The sequence below is a fragment of the Hippocampus guttulatus genome, chromosome 13, assembly GCF_054856545.1.
Source record: "Hippocampus guttulatus isolate MCC_2025c chromosome 13, RoL_Hgut_1.0, whole genome shotgun sequence".
Lineage (NCBI taxonomy): Eukaryota > Metazoa > Chordata > Actinopteri > Syngnathiformes > Syngnathidae > Hippocampus > Hippocampus guttulatus.
In genome coordinates this window covers 9,432,708-9,448,440 of record NC_141273.1, presented here as the reverse complement: position 1 = coordinate 9,448,440, position 15,733 = coordinate 9,432,708, and the positions used below count along the sequence as shown (strand labels likewise).

At 41.7% G+C, this 15,733-nt stretch overlaps 2 protein-coding genes and 1 long non-coding RNA gene across 4 annotated transcripts; 1 reads left to right on the top strand and 2 right to left on the bottom strand.

Annotated features, from left to right (window-relative positions):
• Positions 1-4,617: 4,617 nt before the first annotated feature.
• On the bottom strand, positions 4,618-9,012 carry ngb (neuroglobin). Its single transcript, XM_086127850.1, has 4 exons — positions 8,865-9,012; positions 7,605-7,713; positions 7,163-7,282; positions 4,618-7,080 (listed from the first exon to the last, which is right to left on the bottom strand). Exons 1-4 carry the CDS (start codon positions 8,960-8,962, stop codon positions 6,928-6,930), a joined length of 480 nt encoding a protein of 159 aa, XP_085983976.1. The 5' UTR covers positions 8,963-9,012; the 3' UTR covers positions 4,618-6,927.
• On the bottom strand, positions 8,935-15,119 carry fam161b (FAM161 centrosomal protein B). Of its 2 annotated transcripts, XM_086127853.1 has the most exons (9): positions 14,863-15,119; positions 14,299-14,723; positions 13,396-13,694; positions 12,052-12,170; positions 11,383-11,550; positions 11,209-11,308; positions 10,974-11,137; positions 9,162-10,746; positions 8,935-9,081 (listed from the first exon to the last, which is right to left on the bottom strand). In XM_086127853.1, exons 1-8 carry the CDS (start codon positions 15,117-15,119, stop codon positions 10,713-10,715), a joined length of 1,566 nt encoding a protein of 521 aa, XP_085983979.1. In that variant the 3' UTR covers positions 8,935-9,081; positions 9,162-10,712. The 2 variants fall into 2 exon arrangements, with proteins under 2 accessions (XP_085983979.1, XP_085983978.1); XM_086127852.1 differs by lacking the exon at positions 9,162-10,746 and having other exon boundaries at positions 9,009-9,081.
• Positions 9,034-15,036, top strand: LOC147196237 (uncharacterized). The gene is made up of 3 exons (XR_015102709.1): positions 9,034-9,172; positions 9,307-9,414; positions 14,964-15,036. It is a non-coding gene; the product is annotated as an uncharacterized LOC147196237 (long non-coding RNA).
• Positions 15,120-15,733: the final 614 nt, after the last annotated feature.

The following is a 15,733-nucleotide window of genomic DNA, read 5'->3' as shown; positions in this document are numbered from 1 at the left end:
TGACAACCCGGTGGGAAAATTCACGTCCGAACGTATTTAAACAATCACATGTCAGAACCTGTTGCCTCATTATAATAAACATTGATCCTGTCTAGCTGCAGGTCACTGTCTCCGCGGTACGTCCCTGTCGGGTCAACGCCATGCTCGTCACTGATCACTTCCCAGAACTGCAAAAACAAAGTTGGATCACATGATACCATTGGACCCAGAACCTCATTGCTATGTGAAAAAACTTAGCTCGAGAATTAACAGGTAGAAATTAAAATACAACTATGAGGATTTTGCGGCCATATACAAGACAGAAATGTCACACATTAGCGTATGAGTAAAGATTGCATGCCAATACTTAACTATATATGGACATCTAGTAATTGAACCTGCATGGAGTGAACATGGGCGAGCACAAAGGCCAAGTGGTTAGCCTACCGTAATAAAAGAAAAAAAACACACCTGTCGAACAGTTCTGAGGTTCAGGGTTTAACTCTTGGACTAGACTTATGCTTCCGCATTCCAAAAAGATTAATGTTCAGTTAATTGAAGACTCTAAATTGCCACTAAGTGAAAATATGTGGGCAAATATTCTTTGTGCCTTGATTTGGCTGGCAGCCCGTTCAGAATGTAGCCAAAGTGAACCTAATAAAGTCCCTAAATTGCGCGAAAGAAAATGGATTGAGTGAAAATGGTGGGGAAAAAAACCTTCCACACTCTGATGAATATATAATTTGTTGCTTTACGTAAGGTTAACAAATTCAAGATGTAAATCATTAGTCATACAATTATTGTTTCATGGATCTTGTCGAAAGAAAATGCACTTCCACAAAAAATTAGTGATTAGATTTTATTTCAATAAAAAATATGTATTTTATCCATCAACCATAAAAATATATATATATTGAGGTCAATTCTGATAGTTATACATAATTTTGAATAATTACAGTACCTTGGCACCAATCTGGTTACCACACTGGCCCGCCTGGATGTGAACGATTTCCCTCATTGTTGAGACATCAACAAACAACGTTGAGGGTCAAATCTTCTTCTCGTATTGCGGTATCTTGTTTTTTTTTCGACGCTGGCAGAACTGCCCAATACCCCGAGCAGAGCCGTCGCCACACACGGAACCACTTGACTCTGTCACAGAGGTGCACGGTCACCGCACGCGGGCACGTGTGAGCGTGCACGCAGGTGACGCTTGCACGTCGACTTATTGTAAGAAGGCATTTCGGCGAATTAAAGCTGTGCATTTCCAGCATGTTTTTCTCGCAAGTAATAAATACAGAGGCTCACACATGACAACATTAATCATTACAGCATTCAATTAGTCATCGTACGTAAGACAACGTCCGTTTTTATAACAACATCAAGCAGACGTCACATATGACGTACTCATGTATTGAATCAATGACGAATTTTTTTTAGTCACAACAAAGAATTTGATCAGCTGTATGAAATGTAGATATGTGAGGATGCATTTTGACTATAATACCTACATTTTTACTACATTTTAGAATCAGATGCAAGTAAAGTTTTGGTGATTTTTATTTTTTTTTGCTGTCGTTTTTTCTGTACCACAAAAGGCGTCCATAATGATAATAATTAAAAATATGTGTGTATATATATATATATATATAAGGCCAATTTGTGACATAGTATTACATTTTGTAATACTGTATTCAAGAATTAAGGTTAGGTTCGGCACCAGGTGTTAAGTGAAGAAAATTTGGCATTCATATTAGAAGGACATTTCTCCAAAAAATGAAACCAACGAGGCAGGGAGGCTGTTTAGCTCATGTGACAATAATAATAATAATAAATCTTCTTACGTCTGGGTTAATATGGCAAGAAGCCTTATGTTACAAAGGAAAAAAAAAAAACAGACTTGAATTCTCCCAGCGCATGAGAGAGACTGTTTTGGTCCAATGAAAATGGTCTGATGAACCCAAGGCCCAGTGCCCCTGACAAAGAATAACCATTGGGCTGAAGCTGCTGCATTCATGAATGCAAAAGTCTGTTAAGTAATGGCTGAAAAATTGTGTCTGCATACGAACTAACCTCAGCGCATGCTGCGGAATATATTGCTGCCTCCCAGAGCCACATTAGACCGAAGGATGGGGGCAATCAAATCCAAAATGTGCATCAGATAAGAATCATTAAAGGTTTGCAGTGAAATAATCCAAAGTTCTACGCATGTGCCTGTTTGTACCTTCCAGTGCATGTTCATAGCTAAGAGTGCCTGACGTTTCCCCTGTCACCAGGAGCAACATGCTTCTCCATGAAAGGTAAATTCCTCCGAGTGCCCAACCTGTCACTCTCCTCTTTCTCTTCCTCCTGGCCAGATACTTAGAATAGAAAAGTCCTTTACCCCCTCCAGGAATTAACTGCGACATACAGTTTCCACATAAGTATTGGAACAGCAAGGTCAGTTCCTTTGTTTTTGTTGTACATTAAAGACATTTGGGTTTCAGATCAAAAGCTGGGAGTTCCAACTTTTATTTCATGGTGTTTCCAACTAGACGTGTTGAAACGACTCACGGCAGAGCGCCTATTGTATGAAGCCACCCATTTTTAGAGTGAGCAAAAGTATTAAAATGATTAATATTTCATATTTGGTTGCATAACTGTTACTTGCAATAACTGTATCAACGATCCTGCGACCCAGTGACATCACCAGACTGTTGCATTCTTCATTTGAAATGTTTTCCAGGCCTTTTTCTGTAGCCATTTTCCGTTCTTTTTTTTTGCTTCTGAGGGTTTCTCCATTCAGTGTCCTCTTCAGGAAGTAAAATGCATGTTCTATTGGGTTAAAGTCTGGTGATTGACGGAGCGAGCCTAAGACCTTTCACCACCCCCGTAGTCCTCTGTTGCGTGTTGGCCGTGTGTTTTGGGTCTCCCGATTGGTTTGGATGCATTTCCCTGTAAATTGCGAGTCAAAACAGCTTCGTAGACCTGAGAAGTCATTCTGATGCTACCATCGTGAGTTTCATCATCCATAAAGATTCTTGAGCCCATTCCAGAAACAGCCATGAAAGCCCAAGCCGTGACATTTCCTCCACCATGCCTCACAGATGAACTTGTGTGCTCTGGCCCAGATTGGATTTTGCAAAGACGTAAAGCGATGAGCCAACTTTGTTTTGGAACAAAGTTTCATGAACTCATGAGATGCACATTAACCTCTACCAATGTGATGGAAAGGCCAAAGTATGGGGAAAGTAATGATGTGCTTATATTCCAAAACGCAATTTACTATTGCATGAGTCAGTGAAACCATAACTCGGCCTCATTCTGTTCAATTTTGGAAAAAGGTCTTGAAAACGTTCAAGAAACCTAAGCCTGCTCCGCTCACGGTTCTGTCCTCTCCGTCGTATTATTTGGGACGACCGAGCGATGCCTTGTTCTGCTCTTTCACATACCTGTCAACTTTTCGGAGCGCCAACCTGTATAAACTACCAAAAAAATCCTTATAAAGAGCAAAAAATCCTTATAACATACCAAAGCATTTTATGTCAAAATAACGGCACAGAAAAAACCCCACGAAATTTTCAATGATATTTATTGTAGATCTCCATAATACAATGTCTGGTTAATGTCTAATCATCATTCTACTTAGTGGCATTACAGTACTGTGTTCAGAGTTGTATTCCGGAAATGAAAGCATTCGAGTAGACGAGCACCGTTCTGGGCAAAAGCAAACGGAACTACCTGTCGGGCGGGGACGACAAAAAAACGGAAATTTTCAGAATCCGTATGATTTGTGCGATACGGCCATATACGTAAGATTCACCACAAAATCCGTATGAACTATGGCTAAACCGTATGAGTTGACAGGTATGCTTTCATCAAAAACAAACACAAACGCTCCAACACATGCATGCGCACGCTCTTGCACACACCGCTTCACAGTTGCCATGACAACATTCAATACCCCTTCTTTCCAAAACACGTTGCAGACTTTCTAAAAATAATATCTTTTCTCGCAGACGACAACCTTCAGAGCGTACAAGGCAGGAGTGCAGCACTATAGTGACAAATCCTAAATGAATTGCCACCTATTGACTTACGGCCCCTTTATCACTGTTGCAGTCATTCTGCACTGTGAGGTGACCTGAGAGAGGCTTGGGTCAGCGTCTCATCCGTCTCCAGCCCAGTGGCTAGACGAGCGCTGTTGTGAAGCAACATAAATACTGGAGACGCTCATCGGGTTAGGAGTGTTGGCAGTGTGCACAGAGACAAATTAAGGCCATGTCAGCCACGGATCCAACAGCAGAACAGACAGCCCGCTCATGGCATGATACAACCCTCACTCAGTCACTTAAGCGTGCACAACCTGATATTCAAGCCTGCGGGAATACAATTATCTCCAAGACCCAGCCTGAATTTGTCAATTCCTGGCAAATTTTTGCTGCTCCCGTCCCTCTTGATGTGGTATTGTGCGGTTGCATGCGTAAATGTGCTGATGTGCCCAAAGCCACCCTCATTTCTGCCGCTCAGGGCGATGAGCCATTCATGGCTGTTACGTAACTGGCAACCTATAAGATATTGGGCCTCTTGTGACTGGAATCAAATGGCCGGCTTTGCGTTTGAAGCATCTGTGACAATATGACAACACACTGACCCGGATTTGCTCTAAAACGTCCACAATAAATTACTTTATTGAGTCTTAAGTATGCACACACAAAAGTTAGGAAACTGTAGCATTGAATTCAGTTTACAAAGAGTGCTTACTTACTGGCATTACTCACTCTAATTATGTGCGTTTATTTTTTTTTAAGGGGGGGAGGGTCAAAGGATAACTAAGTGAACTCATCACTGATCCGTATAGCAGCTGACAATAATGATGAGGTAGACAGCGATGGCCGTGTCGCTGTGCACAACCGGATGGTCCCAGAATTATATATCATGTTGTCTGTGGCGCCTTGTAAAAACGATGATTGAAAATAGAGGCAACCCGCATAGGGCAATGTACCAAGGCTAGCAAAGGAAACGCCACAAATACACCACACCTACACAGCCAGTTGAACAAATGGTACACCTGGAAAAACACAGACAACGCAGGGATTACATATACTCTCTGGATATCTGCCTTGACAAAAAAATTATTGTTTATTATTCTGGTTGTCGTTTAGGGGTAGTGTTGCACGACGCTGCATCATCCCGGGAGCTGCTTCTAATATTTTGGTTGCCTTGTTTTAGCTACGGTTGAGTGGCAACATATTAGGAACAGCGCTCAGCATGTCGCAGAGAATTTCTACACTTGCACATTCCAAATGATAAGCATGATTAAAAGAAAGCCTCTCTTGACGGCATCGATCATCAGGTATTGGATCACATCAGGTTGCTTGTGCATACCTAATTAAGCGACCGGTGCGAGTATATTTTGTAGTCTTTAAGATAGAATTTTCATGTACTGTAAATCTACAATGGCTCGAGTTACATCAAAGTTTGGAATATAAAAATAAACTTTTTCAATGTAAACTCAAGATAAAGCGTTAAAAACCACATATCAGCAACTTGGATTTACAGTTGTGTGATCAAATACTTGGCATCGAAAGAAATCCAGAAACACGATTATGCTAAGAACACTGGTCAACAATTTTTTTTACAAAATATTTTAATCAGAGATGCAAGTCAACTTTTCGAGATGATTTTTTTTGGGGGGGGCGGGATACCAAATCCGCCCTTGTTTTTTTTTCCTCTGGAACATCAGCTTTTCAAAATAATAATAATAATAATGTCCATCTGTTTTCAGAACCGATAAAAATACAATGTGTAATATAGTCATCTATTTCATAATATGTTTTAATTAAGGGTTAGGTTCATCAACAGGTGGAATTTTTTTTTTTTACTCTCAACTCAACTCATCTTTACTTACATAGTGCTTTCACATCATAGCTATAAATTGCGACGCATGGTAAAATATCTAAAAAATCGGATACGCTTGAAAAAAAGAAAATACATTTTTGAAATCGGCATCACAAATATGCTAATTGGCCCATCAAGCCATCTCTGATTAAAATTTGTTGTTGACCAAAAGCGCATGATACACATATAGGATGTATGAAATCCCTTTACACTCAATTAGGAGGTCATTTATGTTCAAATCGAAAACAAATGTTTACCATCAGTTGTTAAGTGGCTGCGTTCACGAAAAACACTGACTACAGTGATTAACACCAACAAAGTCCTACTACACCCTTTCGCTGAACGTAACAGTCTTGTTTGTTAACAGTCAGATGGAGACAACTGAGATACGTACTCACGGCCTCCATTGAAATGAGTGCCATACACCGTGTAAAATAAGGTGCAAGAGGACACCATAACAGTCAGAGATTATGGTAGAAAGCTATCAGTGTGTAACAGTTCTTGTCAGTAGCTGTTGGCAGTTTGTCCGTTGGAAAAAAAAAATTGTGATCTGAGCCGTTCGTAAATACATTAAAAGTTGGATAACACACACACAAAAAAACACCTCGATGAGTATAGTGATGCCATTTTGTTTTGGTCACAATTTGACCCAGAGCTGCCCCGTGTGGGCCACACTAAACTCGTATCACTTTGAGTAGCGTAAATGGAATATTCATCGCTGCGTGACGCTTTTTAGGATACATCACATAGTTCACTATGGTCAGAAGATAGAATAAAAGGCATTACAGTATATACAAGTTATCCTTTATGCTTCTTTGCTTTGCTTCAGGGTGGCTGGTTTGGACCCTGCTTGCGAAACACCACTGCAAAGACGAAGTCCGTGATCGGTGGAGTGTGGCCACACCATACATTCGCCTTTGCTTTGCGCTCCCAACTAATGTACAGCAAATGTACAGCAGCTTCAAAAAAAAAAAAAGCCACAGCGCTGCCAGTTACACAACCTTGTTCCATGGCAACCACAATAAGTGAAGAGGACAGCAACCGCTCAGCAGCTCACGCGGCGGCGCTTCAGTCTGCCTTGTCCTCGCCATTCTCAGCCCACCCTTGGCTCATGGCGGCCACCACGATGCCGTACATATTCAGCCACGCTTGACGCATGGCCGCGGTGTAGGCCTGGCCCAAATTGCACTGCAGCATGTAGAGGAGCGACTCCCCCACCACCTGCAAGAGATCCAAACAAACACAAGTCAGTGTGGGCGCCACAGAAATCTGTTGCCCGAATCTTGCTGTAAATTTGTCCTACAGCAAACGACTGTGGGTTGACCCCCACGGCTTGATGCTTCCTCCCCAGGTTGAGAAGAAAATCCCCCAAGGAGTGAAGATCGTCCAGGTGGCTGACGGCGGCATCGATCACAAGCATCACCTGGAATCAGTGAGACCGACCGGCAGTGAAGAAAATGGTGGGCTGATTCTCGCTACATTTTGCTTGATCGACTACACATTCGTTACTTTTGTAGATGTATATATTTTTTCTAAGGCAATGGGAGAACTTTTTGATTCAGTTGATTCAACACACGATTCACCAAACGGTAACGATCAATAAATTGATGATTGATAATCATTCCCACTCTTACGCAACCCTTTCAGGGACAGCGGTGACAACAGTGGAGAGATGCTATCAGGCTACAGGGGGGGGGGGGGGGGGCATGAAAGGGTTAAAGACACTTTGAGGGCAAGAAGCTGACCTTGGTGACGTGCTCCAGGAACTCTGGGCTGGAGAGGCAGTCTTGTGTGTTGCCACAGTTTGTGTTGTAGTGGAAAAGAGTGAGAAGAGCTGGGTCCAGCTCAAAAAGCCTAGCAAGGATACAAATCACACATTGTTTTAACACTGGCACCGCACATGGGTTGCCATCTTTCAGCTGTTTTCAGAGAATAACTTTCATTTTGATCTACTGTACAGCAGGGGCCACCGACGTGGTGCCCAGAAATGTTCTGTGTTGATATTTATGCTCCCTACCTTGTTGAAGTCATTATTGATAGTTATTGTGAGGAATAATTAGCACAATCAGTGTCTTCATTGAATATTAACTATTTAAGCGAGGCCAGGAAAGTAAGCTTTATTAATATAAGCGTATTTCATACATAAGGTAACTCAATGTGCTTCACAGAATTTAAAGGACAACATTTAAAAGCATTTACAGACAAAAGAGTTGAAACATTTAAAAGTAAAGAAGCCAAAAGTTGCTGACTAAAATTACAAAAACAACACACGGTGATTTTCGAAAAATGCATTTATTAAAAAATAGCATAGCTGTTAATCTGGATTTAAAAGGTCGTTTGAGAATATGCGTTATTTCAGAAGTGTGTATCAGACCGTATCGCTTCGCAATAATCCGTACACGAGAAGATGCTCTCGGTTCAAAAAGGTGACCGCTGCTGTTGATCTTTACATAAATCTTCGAAGACAAAGTAACTCGTGCAGTTTTTTTCAACCTCCCCATTTGACAAGGGTTCAGACCAATGCAATCCAGTCAGACACGGACAAATGGTCAGACAGAGAATCAGCATGGGGGCAAATCACAGCAAGGTGGGTTTCAATCAAGGGGCGGGGGTGCCCCCCCTCCTCATTAAATATGCATAGAGAATTTTCAAATGTTTACAGTCACTCTTGCTGCTGACCAGATTCATTGGAAATCACTCCCCTGTAATTTTATGAATCCCAACAGTTATGATTCCCAAAATAATGCCACACAAAACTGAAAGAGGTCCTACTATGGACAGAGCAAATTTTCCCCTCCAAATTAACATTTCTAAATCCCCCCCGTGCACGTGTCAGATTTGGCGGTGAGCGAATAACAATATTGAAGGCTGTCGCCAAGCAACTAGGCAAGCCGCCTCTGGTTTCCGGTGGAAGTGTGCGCGGAAAGGTGATGCTGCGAGGAGTTCCAAACAAAACAAGATGACAAGATCCTTGCGAACACCGTGCATTCTATCCCCATAGTTACCTGGAAAACATGATGACGCCATGAGGAACTTTATTTTTGCCCAGGCTCTCCCAGCTGCTTCGGATCAGCTCCTTGTCCTTCCCTGACAGCGTCTCCATCCTCCTCGGGGGGCTTCAAGTTCTTCTGGAGGGGAAACACGCAGCTCTAAAGGACAAGATGGCTCGGTTCTGGCAGAGCCATAACACCGGAGGAGATCCTCAAGACAAAACTTCTGCACCTGCAAGGCAAAGTGGAGCATCAAGTGATGCGGACGGGAGCTGCGGGAGTGAGGACGTGCATGCGCAAAAACATACACACCTTCCCAAAAGGTAAGTCTGAGCTCTGAACTTGTGCACTGTCACTGTGGCTGCTGTCTCCGCTGCTCTCTCCCCCACACCCCCCACACACCCCCCCTCTTCCCCACTCGCCTCTCAACGAGCTCTCTCTTTCGCTCTCTCTCCAGTTATTATTCATGCCACAGAAGGAGAAAAGGAAAAAAGAGAAGATGCATCTCTGGCTTGCGTCTCTCGCCAATCAGGCTTCGCGGAGTGAGCCGCAGCTCCTCCTGCGGGTGAGCTCGGGAATGAAAAGTTATTACGTGTTTTTATGTTGCTGTGACACAACTCAAGATTCAAATGTGTGCTTCTATTTCCACAACACACCATTTTGAGGAGACCAATACGTTGCAATGTTGCTTTCAGTTGTAGTAATTGCAACATGCATGCGCCAATGAATTTCTTGCACTCAGGTCATGCTTTTAATACTCTGGAACAGGTTGGGAAGGCCTGGGGTTGTTTTTAGCCACGCCCCCTTTCATCAGAAGTGCATCCCTGGGATACGCTGTTGCCTTGACAACCCAGGGGGATGCAGCCGAGACAGCCGTGTCACGTGATGGCTGAAATCTCATGGAAGGGCTGCGATGTTCAGCACATCGCTAAGCACTATGTTGTAATAGTTGTCGTCGTTTTTTTTTTTTTTTATCACAGTGTCGTGACAGGAGATAATTACATGCCGTTGTTTGGGGTATTTTATTTCAAAAGGTTACTATGCATTCTTGACTGTAACTTACATTCCAAACGCAAAGTAACTTGACATTCGGGCAGATTTTCAATAACATTTGGATCCAAAGTCACACAAACTTCAGTTGCTTTGAGCAATGATACACTCACAAGAGGGAGCCCTCAGTATCGCCCATGATGAGTTTTTGATGATGATTGAATACACATTGAGACATTCTCATGTTGTTTTTTTACCAAAAAATAAATAAAAAATCTGAAATTCCAAGTTGTCAGCTGTATAAGCAAAGCCTTCCACTTGAGGCCAGTGTACAAGAGTACAGCAATTGATGTGGGTCTGTGGACTCGCAACAAAAACCACCAAGCTGGTCAGTGTGACTGAACGAGGATTTATTTAGGTGGCCGCGCGGCTATAGTGACTCGCAACTTCAACCAGGCTATGTGAGAAAAGGCGCTCGCGTCGTCAAATGCAACGGAACGGGGCCTTGCATTGAGTTTTGAAAAGGTTTATTTTGATAACCAAGTGTCCACAATTGTTATTATTTTTTTAATAGTACAATATCATATCTACAACTACCTAAAGTATGACATTCTGTGGCTCATTTACATGGTTATTTGTACTATTGTTGCGGGTTTTCCCCTTGGGATTCTATGGCTTTAGATGTTCAGATGATTTTTTTTTTAATTGATAGTTGCAAATGTTGGCGTATCCCATTGTTGGTGTGGTTAAGTAGACATGAGTCATATTTGAATACGGTGTTGTGTTCTAGCCAGGAGGCCACAAAAACATTGTACCGTCTTATCATGACGATCATTCCCCCTTTGGACTGCAACGCCGTTCTCCTCCACATCTTCAATTTTCTCCACCCCCGTCTACATTTTCCTCCCTAAATCAGACATGTTGGGTTAGAAAATGTCTATATTGTAATTATATTTCATTTTTACTTGGCTACTATATTTTTCTTGTTCCGGGCAGGCCCTGACAATTATGTAATGTCGCATGAGCAAAACCACATGAAGGCTTTGGCCCGTCGATGACCACGCTATTCATAATATTACCGGACATGGTGGGAACACATCAAGTATGATGAAAACAAGTGCTAAAAATTCTCACTCTGCGAAGCTGCAGTACTTGTTGTGGACATCTGGGCTTGTGTCACCCTTAGATCTTGACGGCTCTGTGACCGCGCCTGCCTTTTCTTCAACAAACTGCTCTTCTACACCAACTTTCCTCAGCTCATTCTTGTATACCTGCTCCGCTTGCGCCTTGGCATGTCTCTGATCAAATGAAAATGACATCACAGAAGCACATGCAAGCAGATGGTGATTCGTGCGAACACGCCACTCACCTGTTTCACCTGTTCAAACAAAAGGGGGCGCTTTCGAACGCGAGCCTTCATGTCCTGCAGATCCCGCAAGTAATCACTTGCCCTTTGTCGATCCGCCTCCCTGTGTATGTGATGTGAGTTTACAAAGATGTCCGCAAACTAGCAGTGTGATGGACTTGCTTGGCCCTCACTCACCGATGGTACCGCACTCTCTCGTCATAGACTTCTTTCAAGCTTTTGTGAGGGTCCAGCAACTTGGCATGGAGGGAAACCGTCTTCCTCAAGGCCTCAGACTTGCTCTGGTATTTCCTCTGCCAATCTTCACTCTCCTGATTCTTCCCGTCCCTTATCTCCATGGATTTCCTCCAAACATCAACATTTTTGGGGTCCAAGATGTAATAAAAACGGTACCTGAAGCTTCATCTTACTTTTATAAAACTAACTAAAATTATTTCAAAAATGTCTCTCATTTTCATCCTTAATCAATATCATGCATGAGCTTTAAGGGTTCATTTTAAATTCATTTATTTTGGTATTTCTGTCTGTCTGTCTGTCCAGAAGAAGGATCGTTTGAGAATTGTAGTTTACTTTATTACACAATGCTTAGTGATTTTTTTTTAATCTTGCCCTTGATTAAAATATAATAATAATCCATATATTAAAAAAATCTAACACTAAACCTAACAACAGCTACCTGTACATTAAAACAAAGCATTAAAAAATAAATAAACTTGCACTAACAATAAAAACTGAGGTTAAAAACCCCCCACAAAAGTCCAAAAATAAAAACGGACTAAAATAGAAATTCCAAAACTGTTCACTCACTCACTCACAAGCCAAAGAAGATCCCGTTTGTGACCTTACCTGATGGCCATGCAGCGTTGCCTTGTTGCATCTGTGATGTAAGTTGGGAGTGTGTCTGCGGACAACGATTTTAGGGCACCACATGACTTACTTCGACTTAGATTACTTTGACTGAGTATCTGTAAAAAAAAAAAACAATACGAATAAATTAAAAAGGGAAAAATATAAAATAGGCATACATTATAAGAACAGTTTTGTTAAATTATTCATGGTGAGTTTGAGGGCAATATACAATATTTTGGGGGCTACAACTAGACCCCAGACATGTTTAAAAAAAAATCTGAAGTTTTCCAAATGCGTGACAGCTAGCCTCCACTCAGAGAACATCAAACAATTGGAGTATATCCCTCAATGCTTTTTGTAATGCTGTTTCAATATCATATCATATGGACATCCCTTTAATTCCAGCCCTACTTAACAAACAAATGTTATGGATCTATATTTTTCTTTATTATTCTCAAATTAATTATCCTCTATTAAGTCCTCTGGCAGCCCCCTCCCCCACCCCGAACCCCCACAAATCTTCATGTGAACAGACTCAAGAATAGAACATGAAGAAAACTGAACTATTATGTAAGAACGGGCGCACTTTTTACATAATATGTGCATTGGGTACTGCCTGGAAAGACTCGACAAAAACTCCCTTCCCACAAAGATGACATGCACATGGCTTTGGAATAACATTCTGAGGTTAGCTGTAGAGGTTAGGGTACATACAATAAGGAGGTTTATAAATATCTTTCAATGAGAACCCAGGCTCATGTAACATTAGCTTGTTCTATTTTAACGAGCTCCATAAACATCAAAAGACGCAAACAGGATGGGACACTTGTGATGAAGATGATGCCAATTATGATGAGGAGGATGATATGTATGTATTTTCTTTTTTGTGTGTTTTTGTTGAAGCTTGAAAATGGCTTTATGTGTCCCTAAATATATTGACACTGATTTAAAAGTATTATTGATTATTAAATTTTTTGTTTTTATTTTTGCTACCACATCAGGTTTTTGTCTTTTTTTTTAAAATATACTGTATATAAAACATTTTACAATGTTAGGTTCAGCAACTGGTAGATTACCTGAATGTTTAATTCACAAATATTACTAAATATCTAAGTATATTATATATGATGATGATGATTATTATTATTTCATCAAAACATGATGCGCTACAAAAAAAAAATGACGGCACATGACGAATCAGTGCAAAAAATTAATCTAGAAAAGTTGACGTGCATCTCTGATTTAAAACTGCAGGATTGTAAAAGTACATTACAGCACATTTCATGAATAAGCAAGTACAGTAGAAGAGGAAGTGAACTCAGCAAGAAGAGGGATGCTTACTTGTGACTTTTCCGGACTTGTCTTACTTTGCCTGGCAGGAAGAGCGGATGTTCTCAGGTAGAAGGGTTGACACTTGGTCAGATCTCTACTTTGTGATGTTTTCAGACCTTGTGTCTGCAGAGCTTTGTGCAGACGGTTGAAATCAGGCACCTGGTGATTGATCTTGGGCTGGAAGCTCGGCTTTTCATCCAGGAATCCCAGCTTTTCCATTCTTGTGCGCTCTGCAACGCGAAATTTGCGCTCCTCGGGATTCTCCTGTTTTGTGGTGCTGAGGTGGGATATCCTACAATGTTCCCGGTCTAACATTGAAAAAAAAAAATGAAGAAGATTTTGTCATTTTGTAATGCCGAAAATATCTGGCACATGAGTTTTGGGGGATACAGCTCTTGTAATGGATTTCATTGTATAAGTGATCATAAAGTTTAGTCCAGAAATAATTGGCATTTTTTGGGGGGGGGGGGTTGTTTTATTTTCGACACCATCACAATAGATTTGAAACAACACATCCATCCGTCAATATATTTCTGTACCACTTGGTAGTCGATGAGCTGGAATGTATCCCAGCTGACTTGAAGTGAGAGACGACAGCTTGGAGTGGTTGCCAGTTCATCTGGCAGCCATTCACACTCACATTCATACCTAAGGACAATGAAGAGTCTTGGGTGAATCCAACATGGCCTACTTTGGGAAGTGGGCATGCCAGAAAAACCCACGCAAGAACGGGGAGAACACAAACTCCACACAGGAAGGCCGCAGCCAAAAGTCAAACTCTAAACCCCAGAATTGTGAGAAAAACACATATAACGGCTTATCAGGTACAATTATGTGCCTTTGTCTCAATTCTTTCCTGAACCTCATGCACCGTTGTCATCATGCATTCTTGTAGGAAGGAAGCTCTCGTACCTGCTGGCTCTTTGGCTTCTTTGGGAGAGGACTGCTGGACAGTCTTTACAGTTTTCTTTTTTGCCTCCTGTGAGGCCTGGTTCAACAGTCCAAGCAGCTTCTCCTGTTTTTTCTTTTCTCTCTCCTGGAAGCTGAAAGGCTTCTGAACAGAAAGCAGAAACCTTTTCCTTTGCTCTAAACCTTGCTTCCTTTCCTCGTCCCTCCGCTCCATCATCTCCCGGAAGAGAGGAAGTCTGACTTGATTGGGGACAGGAAGTGCGCTGAACTTTTTCTTGCACTCAGCCTCAGCCTCCTCCTCTTTCTTTTGCTGCGTTGTTTTGCATGAAGCCGCTCGTTCACATTGCTGTGATCGGGCGGGAGACCGAGTGGAGTGTTGCTTGCACTCCGATGAAGATTCCAAGACTGGAGCAGACAACTCCAACAGCCTTCAATAGTTTGATAGATAACTGTCAGATGTCAGGGCAAGTGGCAATCTCCTTCATCCCCATGAGAGAATGAATTCTTTAAAAAAAAAAAAAAAAAAAATCACATCTTCTATATCATTCAAATGAAAAAGAGACTTACTTAGTCTGGGGAGGCAGTTTGTTTACATCTTGTGAGAGGAGAGTGTTGTGATGAATCCTGCTCTCCAACTGTTCTTTATGCCTTCTCCCCGTCTCCTGCAGCTGCCGTTGGATCGCCTCGCTCAGGTAACGCAGCCTTTGATGGAGGACTTCTTTTGACTTCAAACTACTTGTAAGCATCATCTCTGGCTCTGACATATTTGTGGGTCTAGAGGGTTGAAATGTCATCTGAAATGCATCGGTAAACCTTCCATCCATTTCACCATCAATCCATCCAGCATTCATTATACATTCATCCCTGCCTCCCTCCTGCTATCCATCCACAAGGTGCAGACAGAAAGTAATGAACCCAATTCAATTCAAGCCACGAATAACTCCGTGTTTTCACCCCTCTGCCTCTGACGGGCATCCATCAATGACATTATATTCTAAATGGCTGACAGGAAGAGGAAGGGTTTAAAAATTAAATAACTCTCAAACAAGTATTTAAACTACAAACTGTGAAAAGTTGTGGTGGGGGGAAAAAAACATTATTAGTGTAGCATAAATTCATTAGGCTACAGGTTTCTATCCAACCACCAATGCCACTATCTAGCTTCTCCGTTGGAAAATACTTGCAAATGGCCACGGGAATAAATTTGAAGATGACCACACCCCCCTGCAAATTACGTGTTACCCTGGCAACCAAACAGTACACTCAACTGAGCGCATCATGTGGATAAAGAGTTAACTTTGAAGTGTTACATAAATTGTTGGTTTCAACTTTGATTGATGTGCAAGTCGTCGTTGTAATTTTGAACAGCGTTACAGGTGCTTACCTGAAAAAAGGGCAAGTTATGTATTTCCCTGCATCGGGGCTTCTTTGTTCATAA

Bases quoted from the DNA above. Each gene is read 5' to 3' on its own strand.
- fam161b (XM_086127852.1), bottom strand. From the start codon at position 15,119: ATGGATGGAAGGTTTACCGATGCATTTCAGATGACATTTCAACCCTCT. The intron at 14,724-14,862 runs GTAAGTCTCTTT...AAACTATTGAAG, and splicing joins AAACTGCCTCCCCAGACTAA to GCTGTTGGAGTTGTCTGCTC. The intron at 9,082-10,973 runs GTGAGAATTTTT...TTTGCCTTGCAG, and splicing joins AAGTACTGCAGCTTCGCAGA to GTGCAGAAGTTTTGTCTTGA.
- ngb (XM_086127850.1), bottom strand. From the start codon at position 8,962: ATGGAGACGCTGTCAGGGAAGGACAAGGAGCTGATCCGAAGCAGCTGG. The intron at 7,714-8,864 runs GTAACTATGGGG...TATCCTTGCTAG, and splicing joins GGCGTCATCATGTTTTCCAG to GCTTTTTGAGCTGGACCCAG. The intron at 7,081-7,162 runs GTAGGACAAATT...GATCTCTTGCAG, and splicing joins TCAACCCACAGTCGTTTGCT to GTGGTGGGGGAGTCGCTCCT.